We start from the raw sequence: 21,308 nt of genomic DNA, 5'->3' as shown, positions 1-21,308 counted from the left end.
CCAAACAGTAGGCAACTGTAGCATGTAACTGCAAACATTAGTCTGGGTGGAGAAAAATGACATGGAAATAAGGAAGCTGGTGGCGTGACTCCAATAGCATTTCTTAACCAACCAAACCTTCCCTCCGTGTTCTGGGCTTTCAGCATTACTCTGAGTCTGACTCCTACAAAGAAACAAGAGCAGCCAGCTCAAGTTTACATCACAGATGCACATAGTACAGTAATACAGATGAACTTGAAATTATATAAACTATAAGAAGGTCTATGAGTAGTCTGAACTCATCTTGTTCATGACAACATATGGACACAAAAGGTAAACAGAACAACAGATATAACAAACTAACAGAACAACACTGAACTTGTTCTGGTCAACATAGGGCCTAGGGCAAGACAGAACATGTGTACATGTACATACAAACTACCCCTTCACAGAAAATATACTATATTAGAATAGGGGTAGCCTGTTACCCATCCTATTCTAACTCCGGGTCATCACTCCTTTGATTGCTTCTCTTCAGAAATATCTGGCCTCTTGCTCTAAAGTTCAGCAATATTTTGGGTATCAAAAACATGTACTTCTAGGAAGCAGTATTACAGGGACCACCTCCTTGCAGTGACAGACTTCCCAATGCATGCTTGATCTCTTTTACGAGGACCATGTCACACAGAGCCAGTCTTTATTCTAGGCAAACATTCAAATACCTATTGTTTCTCTATTAATGGGTGTCAGAATATTCAGCAAGGGAAATGATCAGAGCAGCAAAACAGTGCTAGAATAGGGGTGATACCAGACTAGAATAGGGGGCAGTATCTCCATAAAGTAAAGCCATAATTGCATACTTACATTACACATCTCTCTGACAATAGCCTTCTCCTTCTCACTCAGCTCCCCATTGTACTCCTCTGTCTCCCTGTCCAGCTTGTCCATCTGCTCATGTACCTCCAACACCTGCACAGGTGGGGAGACAGACCAGGTGTTAACACACCACTAACACATTGGTAGGACCTCAGCTCAGGCTGAGAACGACAATATTTACGGGCTTGTTCCATGTATCACAAAGTCCACCTGAAGAGAAAACATGCCCAGGAGAGAGTTATTACAGACAGCGAGAATGTTAAAGAAAAGCAGAGGGACAGCAGGCATCAGAGAGAGGGGTCAGTTAAAGTTCTTTTTACAACAAGGAAGGAGTCATTTCTGCTAAAGTTTTACTCGGTAGTAATTTCTTCCTATGATAGTCTAGGTTTCCTTGGCAAAGTCAGTGTGCTGTTAAAATTACACAAAATCTGTATGTGCTCTAGCTGAGTAGCTAACCTGGCATCAGTTCAGAAAACTTTTCTGTTGTTCATTGTTAAGGCTTTTCATACTTCTTTCTAGAGATGAAACATTGAGCCAGAGGCTACATCTGCTTGGAGTTTTGGTGTTTGTGGAACACTGTACCTGATCTGTAATCTCTAAGCAGATGTTAGGTGGCTTCATTTTTAGATTTTCCTACATGCTCCTTTCTGTGACAAACTGCCTCTCTTCCGTTTGTTGAAGCAATGGGAACCTGGGAAATTGTAAGGATTTATCCTCTGAACATCTGCTTGGAGATTCCCCGACCTACAGTACAGAGATGGCACACACACTTGACCCTGGGATGGAATGCATTGTGCTATTCCTGTGTTCAAGATTTATCAGCTTGTCATGATCTGTCTCCAGAAACACTATTTTCCAGCACAGGGATACCACAGAAATCTCTTATTTATATATTCTTATTACATTCCTACCAAAGCATCTGGCAACAAGCTGTGATGCCTTCATTACCATGCTTTTGGTCAGTTGTTTCATAGTGAGTGCCTAGATGTTTGCCCACTACAGAACTGTAGGTGACCTGGCTGGTGACCTGGGCAGACACAAGCATGTTCCTGGTACGTGGCTACAATCTGTCCCAGTCACGTTTGGACATGATGGGAGTTTAGCACCTGCCAGCAGTGTTACATTCCCGAATCATACACATGTATCTATGTTATTATTATATGACCTTGCATTTGATTTTACGTTCTGGAGGTTCCTGATGCTGTGGCAAATCATTCATCTACTGCAGTACAGGACTCATCCAAAGATGACTACCCTTTATAGTACACTGAATATAAGACCACATCACATTTAAGTCATAAATTGTTGTGCATTGCAGGTGGCCCTTAGATTGTGTTTCTGGAACATTCCTGTATGAGCCAACCCTGAAATCCTGTGGGTATAGTGTTCACAAATGGATTTTAGACTAGTAAGAGCAAAACGTGGCAGAATTTATCTTACAAAGCCAGGACGATTTCAACACTAACTTGACTCTCATTTTCATATTGCAGCCAGGGCAACAAACCAACTTGAACTTGAAGCCACCAGCTCCAACAATATTGCATCAGCTGAGCTTCTGGTTATTTCCTTATTTACTCCAGTGCCAGAGCAGGAGTGGCCTGGTGCATACCAGCCTGTCTGGCAGCTGGGGAGTTACAGAAACAGACACTTCCTATGACCTGATAACATTGTGGATTACATCACTCCTGCCAACCCCTACTGTCATTCATGTAGGGAGTTCAATAATTTTTAGCAACCTTAACATTCATTGCATCAATTATAATCAATGGTTCATCAAACACTCCTTTACCTGATATTGAACATGATGACAGTTGTTTTGAGTTGTATTTCAAATGAGCTGCTTCCAAACTTTAACACAAAGCAGTCTTAAGTTACATGATTACTTAGAATAACTGAATAACTGGTACATGTTACCCCAAATACACTCTGTCTCTTATAGCCTACTATATATCTCTATATCTCTATAGCTTTCTCTGGTATTTAGCTGAAGGATGGATGTTGATGTGGCAGCTGTATAAGGCTAAAAATCAAGTCCACAGTCTGGGTGTTCAAAACTTTGCTGGCACTATATGGTATTTAGTGTCTCCTTTTCATGTGTGTTCAAGGTTTAGGGGTGCTGATATATTTGGTATTGAGGTCGAGGAAAGGCCATTGCTGTTATGGTGAATGGATGAAATGTCTCCTGGAGAGAGTTTAATCCTATTGACACTGTCCATAGAATAACATTATTAAGTTACAAGAGTGGTTAGATATCTATTTTACATCTGAATCTCTGTTTACTGTTCAAGTAAAGAGATAGAACAGAAGGTATAGCAAAGAACAAAAACACAGCCTTATAAGGGGTGGGCACCGGTATAGAAAATTTGGATGCAGGTACAGTTCAGGGTCAGATGATCAAGTCCCGGTCTGGACCTGAACCTGGACCTGATTGTATGTGAAAAGTTGTGAATGGACGATATTCAAACCAATGATTCATATCTCTACAAAGGAACCTGTTTGGTGGCGTATCCGTCTCCCACTGGCATTTCAAGATCCTGCCTTCCTGTTAACAAGGCTAACTGCCTCTGTAAGTTTGACTATTGTACCGGTACATCACCCCTAAGCCTTATCATATAAAAGTTCAGTGCACACACCAAAAGATTTTGAGGTTAGCAACAAACAAACAGAAACAGTCACAGATTCCTTGGTGTAGTTTTACTCCAGTTGAGAGTTAGGGGACAGCAGAGAGGACACCACATGTAAGGTCTCTGGTTGTTGTTACCTTCATGGCATGCACCACTGCCTCTGGCTTCTGGGGCAGCGCAGACGAGAGGTGGTCACCCTGCCACGAGGAACCCTACAGAAGCCACACCGTAAATAAAGGAGTAGGAAAAAGTCAATGTTGAGTATATGTAAAAGGGACATCCCATCACCTCCTCATTTAGTGATGTCGTCTTCCTATTGTTTACTCTATAACATGCCATGGATTATCAGTGCCAATGCTACTACAGTTCACTTTATTGGTGTGCAAGTTGCTGAGGCCCTGAAACAAATGTGGCGGGTAAATGTCCATGCTGGGTGCCATACTTTACATGGAATATCTTTTCTTAGCTTTGCTGTACAAATCAACAGGTTTTCACGGCCATGAGTAAGATGAACACTACTGTATGAACATGTAACTCTATTCTAACTATCAATAATTCCCTTTGTCCTAAACTGCAGCAGTGCAAGAGTCTTAGTACAACTCACTAATTCAGTGCTGTTTACTCAATCTCTAAATGCACCTGTTCAATCACCCCTTTAAGCACCTTTTGATAGATACCTATACAGCACAATAAAGATGCATGTTTAAAATGCAAGCCTTTGGGACAGGTTCACTTTACACTATTGCATTACACATGTTACCACAATAAACATATTGCAACACAGTTTGCTGATACAAAGTCTAGCTAACTCTACTAGTAAGAGAAATAGAGACAATAGCAGAAAAGACTGTTTACAAAGTCAGCTGCAGGAAGGTTATGATAATACCAGAAGCAAACAGAGGATTTAAGATCATCCCCTTTGTTAGAACTCCATACCATTATCACCAAGTACCTTCACCCCTTCTAAGCTCTACAGGATCCTGGTTCATATGGTTTCTCCATGTACAGGGGATAATCTTGTACAAATGTCATTGTGTGTAAAGAACAGAACTACCAGACAGGACCTGTTCAAAGGAATGTTGACCGCAACATTCCAGCCAGACTAGGCTGTAGATGGCATTCATCTTAGTGGAAGGAACCAAAGTAGTGAGGGAAATGTCGCTTGGAGTAGGAGTACTTTGGAATTTCTAGATTTCCTACATTTTGAGAGGTACATTTCAACCAAAAACAAGGAAAATGCAGACAATTCATATTGTTTGTGATGCGACTTTTATGCATGTTTTGTGGAACTGTTGACATTATGTCAAAAATGTACAGGTTGTGCCTAGACAAAATTGAAGGCATCCACCACAGAAAAGACATCCACAAATGCCAAAATGCCTGTCTGGTAGGAATGCTGACCGCGAGTCATCAGAAGCAAATGCATCTTACCTGATATCTCTGATACTGAGGCTTTGAAAACAAAGCAGAGAGAGAGAGAGAGTATTAGTTACAACAGGGATGATGTGAGATGTTGTTATAACATCAGCATGACATGAGAGTGTGGGTCCACAGTGTTAGTGTTAGAGAAACTTGTGAGGATGAGGTGCTAGTTAGGTACTTACATTCATAACAGGTGTGACAGATCCGCTTCTGGGAGCGCTGGGACTGGGTGTGCTGACCCTGGGGGAGGCAAAAAACCTCCTGTCCAGGTTCCCCACCCTATCCAGTTTCTGTTTATAGTAGGACAGAAAGTGGGGCACTTAGTAGAGCTGTTTCTGTGCACCTGGCATGGCCCTTTGGTGGTGGCCAGTCAGGGAACAAAATACTTTCTTTTTCTACCACCTGCAACACTGCAAGTTGTCAGAAATTTCATCCATAGAAACTTTCTGCAATACCTAAGCTACTGACCCTAACTTGCTTCAACATTCTCTGACAATAGAAGCCTTTATTATTTTCTTGATTAGCAGTTAGTTACCAACAATCCAGCCCGCAGCATTGTCAAATTGTACCAAGCATCAATTTTTTCTTGTTTACAAATCAGAGCCTTTTCCAAACTCCTGCATCATTGCAAAATCTGCTCTTGTGAGCAAAATCTAGTGGGAACATGCATGAGTTGGGTGAAAACTAGGCTTGGGTAAGATTTTAATTGGGGCTTCAATTACTGCCTGACCCTCATTTATACATAAATCACACAACTTCCCGGTGGATCGTGCTAGATTTCGCAATGTGGAAAGTATTGCAAGTTGTTTCTTTCTTTTTTCTGCAATTCCAACATTTTAAGGCACATTGCAGGTTGTAGGTGGGTACTTCGATCGAACCCTGACACTATGTCTCTTTCTCCTTCAGACATAGTCATGAGTTTTACCACATGTATCACAAGAACATTGTCAGTGCACACACAGACAGGTAATACCACCTCCATGGCATCACAGATCATGCAGTGGAATTCTCTGGGTGAGCATTGACCACATTAACAAACATTTAATGATGTCAGTTAAGCAATGGGAAGAGATTAAGTTGACACGTATATGAATGTGGGACAACAATCAGGGACAACAAAAAACATGATTTGCATGACATACAATCACAAAGCTGACATCTTTTGGGAAGTTCATGGTGAACCAACCTGACATGAGGAGTTCCTTCTGTGACTTGGTAGAGAAATGATTGAGGACCACATCATGCAGCCCTTTGTCTTTCTTCTTCTACTGGTCTTCTTGTCTCACAAATAACATCCATGATAGTCAAGTACTTGAATATGTTCTACACACTGTAAGACCCAGTTCATCATACTGGGATCTGAATCTGGATACAACAAGGCACAGGATTGACCTGCAATCTGCCGTTTACAGCTCCTGAGGTGGATATGGCAGACCAGGGTCAACTCCCCTACCTTGGACCCAGATTCAGGCCTTTCATACCAGGTTTTGCAAACTGGGATTAACCCCATGTCTGGGTGAATTCTGATTTGCAAATCCTGGTACAAATGGGGCCTAAGACTACAGCGCTTTACACCAGTAAGACAGCCAATCTATCAATTAGTTGGGGACCCTGAAATATTCATAAACTAGGATTTGAACAACATTCAGAGTGTGAATGTTGGTCCTGTCTAAGTTTCATCTTGAGAAGCCGCTCCCATCTGTCTGGCCTACCTGCAGCAGTTGTTTCCTGTCCTCCTCCATCAGCCGTATCCTCTCCTCCAGACGACGGATGTACTGCAGGGTTTGCTCTGGAACCAGACAGATGCAGATGTCAACATGGGGTACCAGTACAGTATAATAATAACCTTTTAGGTACAGGACCAAAATACTGAATATCAATAGTTTCTTTTCAATACACATGTATAGGAAATCTATGGTGCTGGACTACCAGTTTGAAGAGGACTGGGTTGTCAATGTAAAGTACTTTTAAGATACAATGCATCTTATAATGTAATACCTACATCACAAAGATGTAAACTTAACACTCTAATGAAAGAACACCACAAGTTGCTTTGTCAATTTGTTCAGGACTGGACCAGTACCCAAACCTCTGTACCTCTACCCGTACCTGATCGTGGCTGATGAATAACAACATGTCCATTACTGGAACAGTAAGAATGTTTAAATAGCCACTCTACATACCTACAAAAAGGTCAAGAGCATGGTAAGCACAACCTGCTCAAAGGCCAAAGTATCGTCCACATCTGTTACACCTACACAGGTGAAAATGGGATCTCGAATGCTTTGAGTATGTGAGACATACAATCAACTCCTGCAGCACAACTCCTGCATCCTGAACACTAGAGACGGAAACCAGAAATACTATTCCAGTACCATTGAAAGCTGCTATGGGGTGTATTATTTGGATACATCCACAGCTCCTGAAGTTATGCTGGCAACACACTCACACACACATTCAGCATTGAAAACAACCTTCTTTCCACATATAATAAAAAAAAATAAAGAAGGCAGTTGCCCAGTGCAAGACTTTGCAGCACAAATGGTTCCTCCCTTGTCCTGTAAGAAACTCTAGAAGCCATGTAACAAGTAATGACTTCAAGGGTTGGAGGTAATGGGTAGACCCAGACATCTAACATCTGGATTATGTCCAATGTTGGCACCCCTGGGATAGTTGTCCTCTACTCTCTACAGTGGAACATAGGAGACCTACACACTAATGAGGCTCAGCAGAGCTGTTCTGCCTGTCTTCAGTCTCCATAATTGGAGAACAGAAAAAGGTTCTTAGCCAGTCTTAGAAGTAAGGATTAACCCTTTCCACTAGGCCTGGCCCAACTGGAGAAAAAAGTACAACAACAACAATGAGGAGGGGAAGGGGGTGAACTGATAAGAGTGTTTGTAGCCATTTGCCTTCTTTCCTTCCTGACAAAAGGACAGTCTAACTAGTGTATTACAAACATGGCTTTGTGTCCAAGTACTGTAAACACTGAGCCCTCCATTCTACACTGTAGCAAACAAGTTTTGAAGCTCCTTGATTGCAGCAGCCAATCACTAGAGCAGTCTCTTCAGCTAAGCTGGGCAAACATGCTGTCTTGACATGTAATTACCACCAAGCTGCTACTATGTATTCCTGATAAACACAATTGGCAAGATATAACTTAAGGCTCTGAAAACAATGATTCCAGTTAAGTTGGTCCAGCCAAGTTTGAAAAATTCATACATCTAATTTGCAGCATTTATAAAATCCCAAAATATGTGATCAAAAACCTTTGAAGGGACAAGTAGTTGGGGGTAAATTCAAATTGCTTTACGCTAAATACTTCTTCACACTTAGGGTGTGCAAATATTTTGGTTATCTCCTTTCAAAGTGTTAAAATGTGGCTCTGAGATGCCACAAATTTTAAGCACCCTGAATCTACATGTATACCCACCAGCACTGAACCTAGAGACAAGACAAGGTCAACTCAGTCTACATTCAAATAACCCAGCGAGTGGTGCTAGCAATGGCAGAGTTGTTTTCAGAGTAAATTCTACCAGCTACAAGTCTTCTGTACATTGAATGAAAGGAGAAATTTGACCTGCACACTTCTAGGAAAGACATAGGATATATTATATCTAAATTGAAAAATCTACAAGTAATACTAGACTACTGGCACCTGTTCCTTCAAGTGTGCTTGTGAATCTTTCAATCAACATTAACCATAAGTATTGCTGAATTTTCTATAACATTATCGTGATGCTGTCTTATATAGATTAATTTCATGTAACACTAAATACAACATTTCACAAAACCATGTTCGCAGTTTGTATAGTTTAAGAGTCAATTGTAGATGGAAAATGTGAAAAGTTATATTCTTCAATCAAATATCTGGTTTCCATTAACTTCTAGCCTGGTAATTAATTTCTGGCTGAACTGTCGACTTATAAACCCATTTGGTTCTGTCCTTCTATTTCCCTTAGGACACTATATGAACTTACATGACATGTGGCATGTGTCTTATATGACCTCACAGTCCACAAACCCACAGCTTAAGGGTAAGAAGAATAGAGTTATCCATCATTTGAGACCAACAAAACATGCCAAAGCTGACAGCAATGTACTTAGGGAGTATGATACAGCATTGGTACTGAGACATTCTCTAAATAGTATTTGAGGGAACAGCCTGCACACAAACAAACATACATTCCTTTCAGATATGCTATCTTCCGTGTCAACAAGATGACATGTCTTACCCCAAAGAAGAACAACATTTTGGGTATAGACAGAGTAACAAAACAAAAACCAGAGGGCTTCATTGTACAACAGAGGTTCACATGGGTGTTGACATGGTACAGTACAATAGAAGGCTTTGTTTCTCCTTCACTGTTGGTCATGAACTTCGGAGGCTGAACATCATTCTTCCTTTGTGCTGAAAAAAGTGAACAGCATTCCCCTTTCACCTCAAACTTGAATAGCTGTGAGGGGTTGTGGTTGGATGTGGACAACAGATCCCACATCCTGATTATACTGTATATAAAGGAGTGACTCTCTGGCAGTTTGTCCTGAGGCAATTTTTGTCTTCATCCCTCACACTGTTGGAGTGATGCCAGTGATCCCTGTCCTTTGGAGTCAGACTCCAGATGTGGTACCGCTGCTACTGCTGCACACAATCCTGGCTATAGACCCATCCTCATCAATTTGGTACACACACACTAATTATTTACTTCCACAGCTATCTTGATTTCCATCACCAAAAGTGGGTAGATTACTCAATATGCTAATATAGATAAGCTATAATTGCCAATAGCATCAGGCAAAAATAGCATGAGCTGATATTAGATAAGACTCCACAGCTCAAAGGATTATACAGATGTCAGGCCTGGCAGCCTTACCAGACCTTATCCAAACTTTCAGGTCTCAAGTTACACTTGGGGATTTACATCACATGATAACTGTCACTTTGTCTTGCCAATTTTCTGATACCCTTAAATGATGTATCAATACAAGACATTCTCCCCTCCACAAATGTCCTTTTCTGGGAGCATCAACTTTCCCAGGTTAATGGCTGGTAGCTCATTTAGTCCTTCATTAATTATGCAGTAGAACAACACCTATTCAAGTTAATAACAAAGACAGTGATTTTTCAGCTGATCACTTATAAAGGGAAAACTAACAGAATGAGAAATTCAATTAATCAAATCAGTGTGTAAATATTCATCAGTGTGTAAATATTAATGAGAAACACAATCAGCTGTCCCCTTTTCAACTCATTACATGAAATAGATAGTGCCTGAAATTGAAATTGTTTGAAGATGTAAGGCTTCAAGAATTCTCTACATAACTGAGTTTTATGTATCAAATTTGTATAAGGTCTACCCACCATTCAAACCATTGATTCCTCCCTGTGCGTCATGCTCTGGTGTCAGTGAGTTGTTACTGCTACCATCTCCTTGATCTCTGTTAGCCGTGCTGCCGTTCCCGTTTAACTCCCGCACACTGCACTGCGAGCAGATGGAGGACCGCGATCCCTCCCTCTCCCGATCCAGGTACAGACAGAGTTCCTTCAGTTCCATATTGTCGTGGATCAGTTCGTCCTGCTTCGTCTCCAGCTCTTTCAGTTTTGTCTGATACGCGGCGACCTCCTGCCGCATCACCGTTGCTGTGTACCTGCCGAAACGCTGCCACTCCCGGGCAAGTTTACGTCCCTTTTGGCGGTCGTCGTCCAGGAAACAGCAGAGGTCCCGCAGCTCCTGGTTGTCGTCCTGAAGTCGCTGGTTGACCTCCTTCAGCCCGCGGATCTCCAAGAGATGGACCTGTGATAGCAGAGGTGTAAAGTGTTATTTGGGTCAATCCACTTCTCGCGCAATAGATGATAAAGCATAAGTGGTTAGGAGCAGATATGATGCACTACTAGTCAAGATGTATCTGTTAGAGAGAATGTGTGCGGAAGACATTGAAAGATGCAAATGAAAACTAAGAACAACATACTATTTTACAGTAGGCAAATTTTAGTGCTCCCAATCCCATGATAGCATGATGAGTCCCACCATGTAATGTTTACCTTTCATGTTTAATGGATGGTACCCTGGGGTTGATGTGCTAGGATCCTTTTGTTTGGTGTTATTTGAATACGGATTATCCGTGATGGTGTGCATTCTGTCTTTTCTTTTTATGTACTAAACGTGTTACAATTGACCCCGATGTTGTATACCCCCTGCAGATCCCCATACAACTTGATGAGTAGCCAGGATTTGCAAGTGAATGTCTAGATGGCGCCGATGAGCGCAGACAAATAGTAGTACACACTTCACACTGACCTGCATTCGTTTGTTGACTTCCCTCATGAGGTTCCCGTGCTCGGACATCAACTTCACCTTTTCCTCCTCGGTGGCTCGTAGGCGGCGGATGACATCCTCCGGGCCGGCCCTTCGCAGCTCGTCGTCGGTCATCTCGTTAGTCGGCCTGACGATCACGCTGTTCCTACCGGACATGTTCCCCTTCCCCGCCATAGCTAGCTATCCGGATTTTGTCAGACACAAACCTCGATCAGTTCCAATCCTAATCAAGACCAGACGACAAGTCTTAGGAAACTTAAGTCGCCTGGACGTCTTGTAGACAGGCAGTGTGAGTAAGAGGTCTACAGTAAAATTCCAACTTGGATGATTAAGGGCTGGATACCACCTTCAGCAGCCGATATCTGTTCCAGGTGCGATCTCGACACGACCAGCTTGCAGTGCGATTTGGGAGCCCTGTTCCGTCTGTTGTTCTTCCTCACGTTAACTTGTGTATCATCAAAAGCGTCCTCACACGCTTGGTTACATGTGCGGGCGTGGAAATGATCAATACCACACAATATAAACAGAGGAAAAGACTTTGAAATGTAACAGCCGAGCGTTGTTTGCTCGCTACTATCGGCTGTCCCCTTACCAAGATGGCCGGCCGGAAAGCTGCTGACCTCTGACATTACTTTGGCTGTTCCAGGTTGTATTATCACCCATCGTAAATATTCTCTACATATACGTATGCGGTGCTCTAGTCAATGCTGCGGAATGATACCTCATTGAAGCGTTTTGAAACATTCAAATTATTATTTACAGCGTCCATAACTGTATAAAAACACATCAGATTTTTTGCAAAAGCTGGTAAGGAAGCACAATGCACGGAGACAAAAGATATAAAATGGAACAGCCGGACCATCCCTAACTTCAGTTAACCAATCAGCGTGCGTTATAGAATAGCGTATGGCCATCTGTTTGGCGCGTAATAAAACACGGAAGTTGTTGGCCTGGTCTCAGAAGACGTGAGTGGACACACGCCCCCTAAAACGGGACAAATACAGAGCAAGGACCGACGGCGGCAAAGGAGCGAAAGTACAGCAAAGGAGTGAAGTCCAAGGAATTAGGAAAGTGCTTATATGTAAGTATTCCATAGTTGCTGAAAGGGACAAATTAGTGTTCGGTTGAACAAATGGTTGAACACATTACCCTTTAACTTGTTACATGTAACGTTACACGTCAAATGATGTCCTTGATGAACATACCAAATATGTTATCTTCACTACCTTGATTATTAACAGTAGCGTGGGGTTTCAGAGACTATGAACCTGCAACCCATCATAGAATATACTACCTTTCGACCTACTGCTTTTAATATTCCCTTACATTCTTTGCTACTTTGTGCCTTACTTGTAAAAGAGATTCACTTGATTTTTAGTATTCTACGTGAGAACGGTGCCCCAGGTGTTTAGGTGTTTTTCAGGAAAAATTCCGCAGGGCTATATAGAGTTGATAAACATGGATGTGACTCATCAAACTGCTTATGTACAAAGATAAATGTTTTGGAACATGCCCTCTAATTTTAACGTAAACTCTATCAACCAGCGATACTATGTCACATTCAGTTTCCTTTTCATCTGTTGCCTGTACAACATGCATTTATTTCTTTAATTGTTTGTTTGCTTGTATTTGATACAGGAATTGCTGTTACTGGTAAGACAGATTGTATGCTACATTAATGATTGATCTATTCAACCATAGGTCATAGGCCCCTGATGTCAAAGATGTAGTGTTGGGGGTGACAAAGAGGAATAGGATCCTCAGTGAAACCAAGGAGGTTAAAAAAAGGCTTGGTGAAACTGAAATGGAGCAGTCTCTCGACAGGAGCCTGAAAGTGGTGGAGGACGGAAAGCTGCTGCCCTGCCAACAGAGTCCCCGCTGTGGCTGTATCGTTACTGACTGGAGCGAGGTGTGGCTGGGCTGCTATGATGTGCAGGGGACCACCATTGCCATCTATAACTTTGCCAGACAGGACTGGGACGAGGAGAATGTGATCGCAAAACAAGACGCATATGTCCAGACTATGGTTTACTGTAACGGCTGTGTGGTGATCAGCTTTAGAGGACAGACATGTGACATGCTGAACGTCTTTGATGCTGCAACACATCGGCAACTGGAGGAATACATCATGCCCAGTATGGTACAGAACATAGCCTGCTCTTCGTCTCACTTGTATTTTGGTCTTGCCACCGGGACCGTCAAGTGCTGTCTACACACAGAGCTGCTTCACAGACCCCCCATCCACTGGACAGCTTGCAAAAGTGGCCCCTTGCCAGTCAAGGCTATGGTGTGTGTAAGAGATGACCTGTGGGTGGCAGCAGGTTCTAAGATCTTGGTATACACAACCACAGAGTGGACCTGTAAGAAGGAGCTCCTTGCAGATACAGAGGTTGGCTTTCACTCTGAAGTCCGGTTGGGAAATGTTTATCATCTGAATTGTTGCTTTATCATGTCAGCTATCTCTGTAAGTTGAAACAGAACAGAAGCAGTGATAGCTTTAACTTCAACCTCTCACTTATGCCTCCAGACTTTGAGGGAATATGTCTACAGCATTGACATTTAATACTAGTACCTGTGAAATAGTGATCATCCCATTTAGATATTCTCAGTCTTAAAATTTCACAGTTGGTAGAAGTTTCCAATGAACTTTTCATGGCAGTTTATATGTTGGGTAAGTTTGGATTGCTTCTCGACTCTGAGATCATTCTCCTCCTGCTGCTGCAGAATGAGCTAAATGAGGTGTTTCTGATGGACAGCTGTGATGAGGAAGACAGGATCTGGACTGTCTGCACCATGAGTGGTGGCATTGTCACAGGTAGTACATTTAGAACATCATATACATCTATATTGACCATGGCAAAAATCCTTAACACTTTAACAGTAGTGTGCAAAATAAAAGTCTCAGCCACATAAAGCATATCTGTAAGCTGACTCGGGTCTGTTGTAAAGTTCTTTTCTGCGCATTTTTTCTGTACTGCGCACCAGTCTAGATTCCTCTGATTTTATTTGCCTGGACTATGTTCACCTGGAATGAGAACATGAATGATCTATGAAATGTGGATGTTAGTAATTTAGAGCTCTACTTTCTTTTTAAAAGTCTCAGTATTGGATCAAAGAGGCAATAAAGTCTGTACAGAAGCTAGACTGATGTGCAGCACAGCAGATCGCTAGAAAGTAACTTTGTAATAGAACTGAGTCAATTTTCAGATGTGACTTATGTGGTAGAGGCTGTCATTCTCCAATAGGACTGCTAAACCCTAGCCAATACTGTAGGGCTGATGTGAACTAGTGATGCATGATGATGATGATCAAACATACTTAAACTCACTTGACTTTTATCTGTACAATAGGACTGAAATGAAATAACAATGAAAATCTCTACTTCACACCTGTTGTACAGGATGGAAAGGTGCGTCAATGACTGTAGACAAAGAGAGTATGTACGACTGTGGTGCACAGGTGAGAAGATTGTCGGACAGGTGCTCCTCTTCACCAGTCGACAAGATGCAGGATGAGACCATCACCTGTTTGACGTCTTCATGTGGCCAGGTCTGGGTCGGGACAGGTACAATAGGCGCTTCAATAGTTTTTCTCCTCTTTTATCAAATTTCCTAATGCTTTATCAAGAAAAAAAGGCGGTAAAATACTCTCAATACTCTCCAAGCAGAGGTTAGGCGCCAGCTGTTTTTGACATTTTTCTAGGCATTTTTATCAGGATTTCTATTTTGCACCGTTCCCTTTATGATAGGTCAATATAAACGTCTAAAAAAAATCAGAAAACAACTGGAGCCTAACCTCTGCTTGGAGAGCAGATGACCAAACCCAGAGAACTCCTCTTGTCTAGTTGACATAAACAAAAGTGTACATAAGTAAACAATGATAGGTAGATAAATGTACCAGCCCTTCCAATTGGCCACATGTCAACAAGTTATGATGTTCAAAATATCTCAAAGTGTATCGTTCAGCTTCTTGTCAGTTGAATGGGGTGTAAGGTATGATCAGGAGTGCCATCTAGCAGATCAGATGAGTATTGACTATCACTTTCAACAACATCATGATTTATATAGAAACTTAACTTTTGCAACTGTGATTCACCTTCAATTTTTTCAGCTAGTTATACTTTCGATAAACATATTGAATTGGCAAATGTAGAAATTAGTTGTCCCCTGAATGGCAACAATTACAACCTCTAGACAGGCTTCTGTAGGATGTTTCTGAATCAGTAGTCTGCCTGATTTAACGGTAAGATGGCATGTATTCAAATCTGCACTTGCTTGATTTATCAATAGATTTAAGAATAGATACAGGCCTCTCTACATATTGCCTTTCTGTGCCTCTGGATAAAAACAGAAAATCTTATAATGTTACTGTAAATGCAGAAATGTTCGCCGTGGATTAATGTTCGCGGTTTTCGCGGCGGCCGCTTCACCGCGAATTTAAAACCACTGCGAACATTTTTCCATAACATTAAGAGACTACAGTGCATGGTGCTACCGCGAAATTAAAACCACCGCAAAAAGTCCATTTTCCCGCTACCGCAAAATTAAATCCCCGCGAAATTAAAGGCATTTACAGTAACTATAAAAAAAATAGGCCCCAAGACAAGCTAACTTCATAGTAGAGCCTTAATTGTCTGGATGCCACAGGAATAAATGGGGCACAACGAATCTATATAGATATTACAGATATACTAGCCAAAAAGTCTACTGCAATAGCTGAAATATTGCTGATACATTGGTACAGGCATTGGTGTTGTCTTGGTGTGGAACACTGCCTCTCACCAGCTGTGTCGATTGTTCAGCCCATTTGAGAACTATGTTCGCTGCCTCTTGTCATTCAACAGCGTACAACATTCAGGTGGGTAGCATGCTACGCTGACGCATACAGGCCCAAATTAATTGGTCTTGCATTGTTCTGCTTTGCGTCATCAGTATGGTATTCCATGATGAATTAAATGCCAACTTTTACCAGATGTATGCAGCAGTGGAAGTTTCAAATGACAATTTGACTTCTGATTTTACCACAATTATTGTTATGATCCACAACTTGTAAATACACTTTTTCTTATGTAGCCATTTTTAAACAAAGAAAGCTACACTATGCAGGTACTTTCCTCAGTCAAAACATTGAAAATGCTCTCTTATCAAGTGTGCGCAGTCTTTATACTTTCACTCCCATTCGTCTTGTTGTGCATTTCACCCAATTTTCATTTGTCTTTCTGATGATACATGTACTTGTTTCTTCAGCATCTTCCAGCCATCTAACTCCACATGCTAAGTCCATCTTGGTGGTTGGTGCTGGAAAGAAGAAGGGATCAACATGTAGGAGTCAAGCTCTACAGACCAGTGGAGCAGGAAGCACTTCACCTTCAATCATTGCAATTTGGAAAGCTTGATTAAAAGTTAGACTTTTCATCCACACAAAGCTACAAAGCTTTTTATATATACTCCAGGATACTTGGTAATGCAACTTGCAAAACACGGCTGTGTTAGCATGGCAAGATTTCACCACAAAACAATCACAACTATTTCTCAAGATCTGACTGAGTTGCCCGACTTATTGTAACTATAGCTAGGCTGGAAGGGCTTCACGAGGCTTCCATCACGTACACCACTGTTTTGTCCAAAACAAGTCTACTTCACAGTGTAGGTGATTTTTCACTCCCCAAGATAATTGGAGAAGACTTGGCACAGTTCCTGATGAAGATATATCTTCAACATCTACCTTGAGAAAGAAAAATCTGGTATGCTGTAAAGAACATCTGGTGGCAACTGGCTGACAAATGGGTAGAGTGTCTAGCTTAAAATGAGTTTCTGCTAGATCTACCACCATCTGCTTGGTGTACTTGTGGTCTTGGGTTGGGACCACTGATTCTGCTTGGCCTTTGATAAATGCATTGCAAAAGCACTGATTCAAACAAGAAAGTGGGCTGAAAGTTCATTTATTTCAAGTTGTATATATTTGCAAGGCACAAAGCTGGACATGTTTGGATTTTTTGCCATCTTAATACTGACAAATATTATTTGTGCTCTGATGAATTAATGACCTCTACCTCAATGCAAATTTGATGAAAATTTGTTGCTATGGCTCTTCCTGCACTGCATTTGTTGAAAAATGGTAATGTATTAGCATGATGATACATGTATTTAAGCTTGACAGGAGCATTAACATGTTTATGTATTACATAAATATGCACAGTATATTGAAAATTCATGTTAACAATTGCAGCTCACAAGTATTGCAGTAATAAACTTGTCATAAATAATAGAGACAGGAGAGCCATGTACACCTGATGTTTTAATACTCCTTGTAATATGGAAAGTGTCATACATGATGCTTATGTACACATGGGGCATGAAATGGAATGCTATGTAGAGGCAGTGTCTATGGGAAATACATCTACAAACTGAACACACAAAATAATAAGAAGAATGTGTGAAATAAACAGCACATGAATAGTGTCAATGAAGGAAAACTATTAATGGTACCAGCAGCAATATATGGAATGCAGGTGTTAAAGATTCATAAGCCTTTAATTGCACATCTGCCTTTACTTGTCACTGTTTCAGGACCTCTTTCTGCAAAAAGGACTTTCCAAAAGTGGACTAATAACTGTCAGAGATGAACTTTCTTTTGACCTTTTTACTTGCCATGTGCCTGAGGTAACAACCCCACAAATCCACCTCACCCTTAGGTGTCCTTCAGATATTGCTGGCATTTAGAGCAGGTGTTTACATCAAAAGCTAATGGGGAATATGTCAACTCAGAGTATCTTTACAGATTACAGGATTTTTAGCCAGCCGAAAAAATTTCGTTACTGAGAAAGGGATAGAACAGATTCAAGTACACAGCTGCAAACAAAAACAGACTAATATTAATGACAGCAGAAACTGAAGACGGCCATTTCAAGTGCACTCGTGTGGAGTACAGTTGTTGCAAGTCTCAGTTTTTCAACAAAGCTTATGGCTTCAATAACATGGCCAACTGACATTGACACAGTGTTGTACTTGTTTATACGTGAAATACAACTCAAATTGACATACTGAAACACTAATGAATATATCACTATTGCCATGTTTTTACACATTTTACATTAAGATGATCCTAGACATTTTCTGATTAACAAAAGCACAACCAAGTTACTGATTAACCCTACAAAAAAACTACCGACATCACTATCCTCAGATACAAAAACATATTGTGGTTGTTTAAGTAGATGCCTTATCATTTCTGAATCCAATACTGGCTGTAATCTACAATTTTACTTGGGTAAATCTTTGAACCTAGAATATCATAATGTTATGGTATATAATGGCCCCTTGCACTTTCCAAAATTATCCAGAGTTATAATCAAGATATATATTAATATATTAATGACTACCAGCAAAGGGTACATTTATGTACATGTAACAGTAACAGAGTGGAACTCATATTTATTTGATATTACCTCCATTAAGTTGACAGTTAATCTAATCCAGGTAATACAGGACTATCAAATGCCAGATTTCCACACTTGCAGCAGATAACCTTTAACCAAAGGAGGGGAAGTGAGCCAGCGAAGGAGCCAGCTCCTGTTGCTTCAACTATACACACACTAGGACAGCCACAATCAGCAACATCAATGTAACAGGTGGGTTATTATTTAGACTTAGAGTCATGGCAGTACTAGTAACAATACATCCCCAGGTAACTGAAATAGTTCATTATTATTATAAGCCCCACTTCCTGACATCCCCCCTTGCCTATCATACCAACCTGGTTACACCATTTTGCCTGTATAGAGACCTGTAGAAAAAGCTGTAAAAATACCCAACGGCTGCACAACTCCTGCTGAAACTGTCCATCATCAGCAAGTTGTAGTGATTCACTGTACATCCAGCCCTCTGTAACAACCATGTCCTGTTCATTGTGTGTACATGAGGCTGGCTCTCTTTGCCCTTTGCCTCTGGCTGTGGTACAAAATCCCTATGAGAACATCCATCCTCTGCTCTCTAGAACTCCTCTGCAAGGTCTTGTTCATCACAATCTGCCAGAGTGTTGAACACAGCTATCATGTTGTCCAAGCCGTACAGATACCCGTCTTCCCGGTTGCCCTCCTTCCATGGCAGCCGGTGGTCCAGGGTCTGTCCCTCCGGCAATGACATTGTCTTCCCAAAGTCTATCAGAGACACGCCCACATGGCTCCCTTCCTTGTCATGGACAAACAACAGTGAGCTGCCAATCACCTGAAACAACAACAAAATTTGGTTTATCAAAATGCACACATTTTTTTTAAATTTTGCTATTCCAAGTTAGGTCCAGACATAAAAAGGTGAGATTTCTGTGAAGCATAAACACTATTTGCAGTGGAACAACAATGGTAGCTCTAAACTAGCCACAAAATTCACTCATTAGTAAAACATGCAACAGTTTCAATACCTTTCACACAGGCCAAAGATTAGTTTTCATACCTATGGTTAAGCATTGGAAAATTGCTGTCATATATTGGACTTTGTGAACACAGCACTGTTGTATTGGGTTCTTTATCTATTCTCTTGTGCATCACCAGTCTCCATACTCATTGCAAATCATAATCATCCCAGATTTTCATTCACCACATGAAGGGATAGCTTAACATTTCTCTTTGCTCCTTGTTATCACCTTGTGGTTGTCCTTGGTTTTGATAACAAAGGTCTTTGCTATTCTCAGCAAAACGCTACCTACCACAACTCTCACATACACCAATGTAATTTGTAAGTGTTACAGCCCCAGGCATTGAGTTGTGACCCGTGTCAACCCATAACATCAATAAAAAGTTGTGCATTTAGTTGTGTCAATATCAGCTTGTCAAGTACGATTTATCTCTTGGCAAAAGTGCAGTATCAAAGTCTCTGACAACTGTAAAAAATAAAAGAAGGTTGCAGAAAATTTTTACCTCGTGTGTTTGGAAGAATGTAGAATTCTCCAGTGTTGCTCTCAGTGCCATCAACTTCTGGACATACTTTTTCTGTAAGAAACAAATATGTAGGTGACTACATTGGACTGTTGCACTGCAGTAACATTCATCAGTACTGGAGTAGTCATTTTCGAACTTGGTGCAACAGATTAACTTATTATTACCATCACAGCCCCAAAAATATGACATCCAGGAATGCTTTCCACAGAATGTTTTTCTCCCTCTCAAACGTGAGAGTTGCAGCTCAAAAGGGTGCAAATCTTATCCGTCTGAAAGTGAATCATTCTTTGATTACGAGTACAAGAAGATAGAATAGAATTTGTGGTATGCACAAATGTCCACCTGAAAAGGATCTCTGTGATTACACTACACAAAGACTTCATTTTCCTTTATGGCAATATCCTTTAATGCCTGGTCAATATGTTTACATGTGTATGCGTTTGGTATTATCTTGTTTTCACAGTACCTGTAGATATTGACTTCATGGGGAAATAGCGCTTGCATAAGACCCAGTTCATACCAGGATTTGCATTCACCCAGGCACAGGCTTAATTTGCAAATCCTGGCTTGAACAGTACAAATCCTGCTCCGAGGGGAGGATTAATCCAGATCTGCTGAATCCACCGCAGGACGTGGATTCAGTGGATCAAATCAGGATCAATCCTGTGCCTGGATGAATCTCAATTTGTGAATCCTGGAATGAACAGGGCCTTTCCATGTCACTTTCCTTGATTTAAATTGCACGAATGGGAGTAAATTCCCCTAATCTCCAAGCATACCTTTGGGGGCAAAATCACAATAGGATCTGACATCCCAGCTCCCAAAGATCTTGGGGGGCAATCTGCAACTATTACAACTTTGCACCCGAAAAATCCCAAAAATCTGCATGGAAATTAGCAAACTCTCCCAACATGAGCCAACTGCCTTACATAACAGAATTCTGGGACTGTTGTAACATGTCCGGTTGTCCAGTTTTATTTTACACAGACGGGACAAACACCATGTCTGTAGTGTAAATCAACTGTAACTAACAAGAGCATCATACAATGTATGTGGTTAGTTACCTGTAATGACTGGTTGCCATCAGTGAAGAACTTGAAGGCTTCTGCCACTTGATCTTTTGTTTTGGTCATCTGTAATCTCTGCTCGACTGACCAT

The 21,308-nt window shown here is 41.2% G+C and overlaps 3 protein-coding genes across 10 annotated transcripts in view; 1 reads left to right on the top strand and 2 right to left on the bottom strand.

Annotated features, from left to right (window-relative positions):
* Positions 1 to 11,825, bottom strand: part of LOC118431259 (coiled-coil domain-containing protein 85C-like) — a 15,617-nt gene extending 3,792 nt beyond the window's left edge. Inside the window, exons 1-8 of one of the 6 annotated variants that reach the window (XM_035842566.1) lie at positions 11,198 to 11,825; positions 10,261 to 10,693; positions 6,614 to 6,690; positions 5,084 to 5,191; positions 4,911 to 4,931; positions 3,617 to 3,691; positions 844 to 948; positions 118 to 163 (exon numbers count right to left, since the gene is read on the bottom strand). In XM_035842566.1, the coding sequence (XP_035698459.1) occupies positions 146 to 163; positions 844 to 948; positions 3,617 to 3,691; positions 4,911 to 4,931; positions 5,084 to 5,191; positions 6,614 to 6,690; positions 10,261 to 10,693; positions 11,198 to 11,389 (1,029 nt within the window). In that variant the 5' untranslated portion in view covers positions 11,390 to 11,825 and the 3' untranslated portion in view covers positions 118 to 145. The remainder of the gene's footprint in view (positions 1 to 117; positions 164 to 843; positions 949 to 3,616; positions 3,692 to 4,910; positions 4,932 to 5,083; positions 5,192 to 6,613; positions 6,691 to 10,260; positions 10,694 to 11,197) is intronic. The other 5 variants (XM_035842405.1, XM_035842471.1, XM_035842656.1 and 2 more) reach the window with 5 other exon arrangements.
* Positions 11,826 to 12,000: 175 nt separating this feature from the next.
* Positions 12,001 to 18,017, top strand: LOC118431632. Of its 3 annotated transcripts, none has more exons than XM_035842910.1 (6): positions 12,001 to 12,296; positions 12,917 to 13,604; positions 13,940 to 14,030; positions 14,616 to 14,780; positions 15,959 to 16,072; positions 16,462 to 18,017. In XM_035842910.1, exons 2-6 carry the CDS (start codon positions 13,020 to 13,022, stop codon positions 16,608 to 16,610), a joined length of 1,104 nt encoding a protein of 367 aa, XP_035698803.1. In that variant the 5' UTR covers positions 12,001 to 12,296; positions 12,917 to 13,019; the 3' UTR covers positions 16,611 to 18,017. The 3 variants fall into 3 exon arrangements, with proteins under 3 accessions (XP_035698803.1, XP_035698883.1, XP_035698967.1); XM_035842990.1 differs by having other exon boundaries at positions 12,854 to 13,604; XM_035843074.1 differs by lacking the exon at positions 15,959 to 16,072.
* Positions 17,932 to 21,308, bottom strand: part of LOC118430681 (inositol-trisphosphate 3-kinase B-like) — a 20,376-nt gene continuing 16,999 nt past the window's right edge. The window contains exons 6-8 of the mRNA XM_035841711.1: positions 21,215 to 21,308; positions 20,130 to 20,201; positions 17,932 to 19,440 (exon numbers count right to left, since the gene is read on the bottom strand). Of these exons, the coding sequence (XP_035697604.1) occupies positions 19,207 to 19,440; positions 20,130 to 20,201; positions 21,215 to 21,308 (400 nt within the window). The 3' untranslated portion in view covers positions 17,932 to 19,206. The remainder of the gene's footprint in view (positions 19,441 to 20,129; positions 20,202 to 21,214) is intronic.

This window comes from Branchiostoma floridae, chromosome 1 (assembly GCF_000003815.2).
Source record: "Branchiostoma floridae strain S238N-H82 chromosome 1, Bfl_VNyyK, whole genome shotgun sequence".
Taxonomy (NCBI): Eukaryota; Metazoa; Chordata; class Leptocardii; order Amphioxiformes; family Branchiostomatidae; genus Branchiostoma; species Branchiostoma floridae.
This window is presented reverse-complemented; position numbering and strand designations above follow the sequence as displayed.

Excerpts from the sequence above, each read along its gene's own strand:
- LOC118431632 (XM_035842910.1), top strand. The coding sequence starts at position 13,020 with ATGGAGCAGTCTCTCGACAGGAGCCTGAAAGTGGTGGAGGACGGAAAG. Across the intron at positions 14,031-14,615 it reads GAGTGGTGGCATTGTCACAG|GATGGAAAGGTGCGTCAATG; the intron begins GTAGTACATTTA and ends CCTGTTGTACAG. Across the intron at positions 14,781-15,958 it reads CCAGGTCTGGGTCGGGACAG|GCATTGGTGTTGTCTTGGTG; the intron begins GTACAATAGGCG and ends ACATTGGTACAG.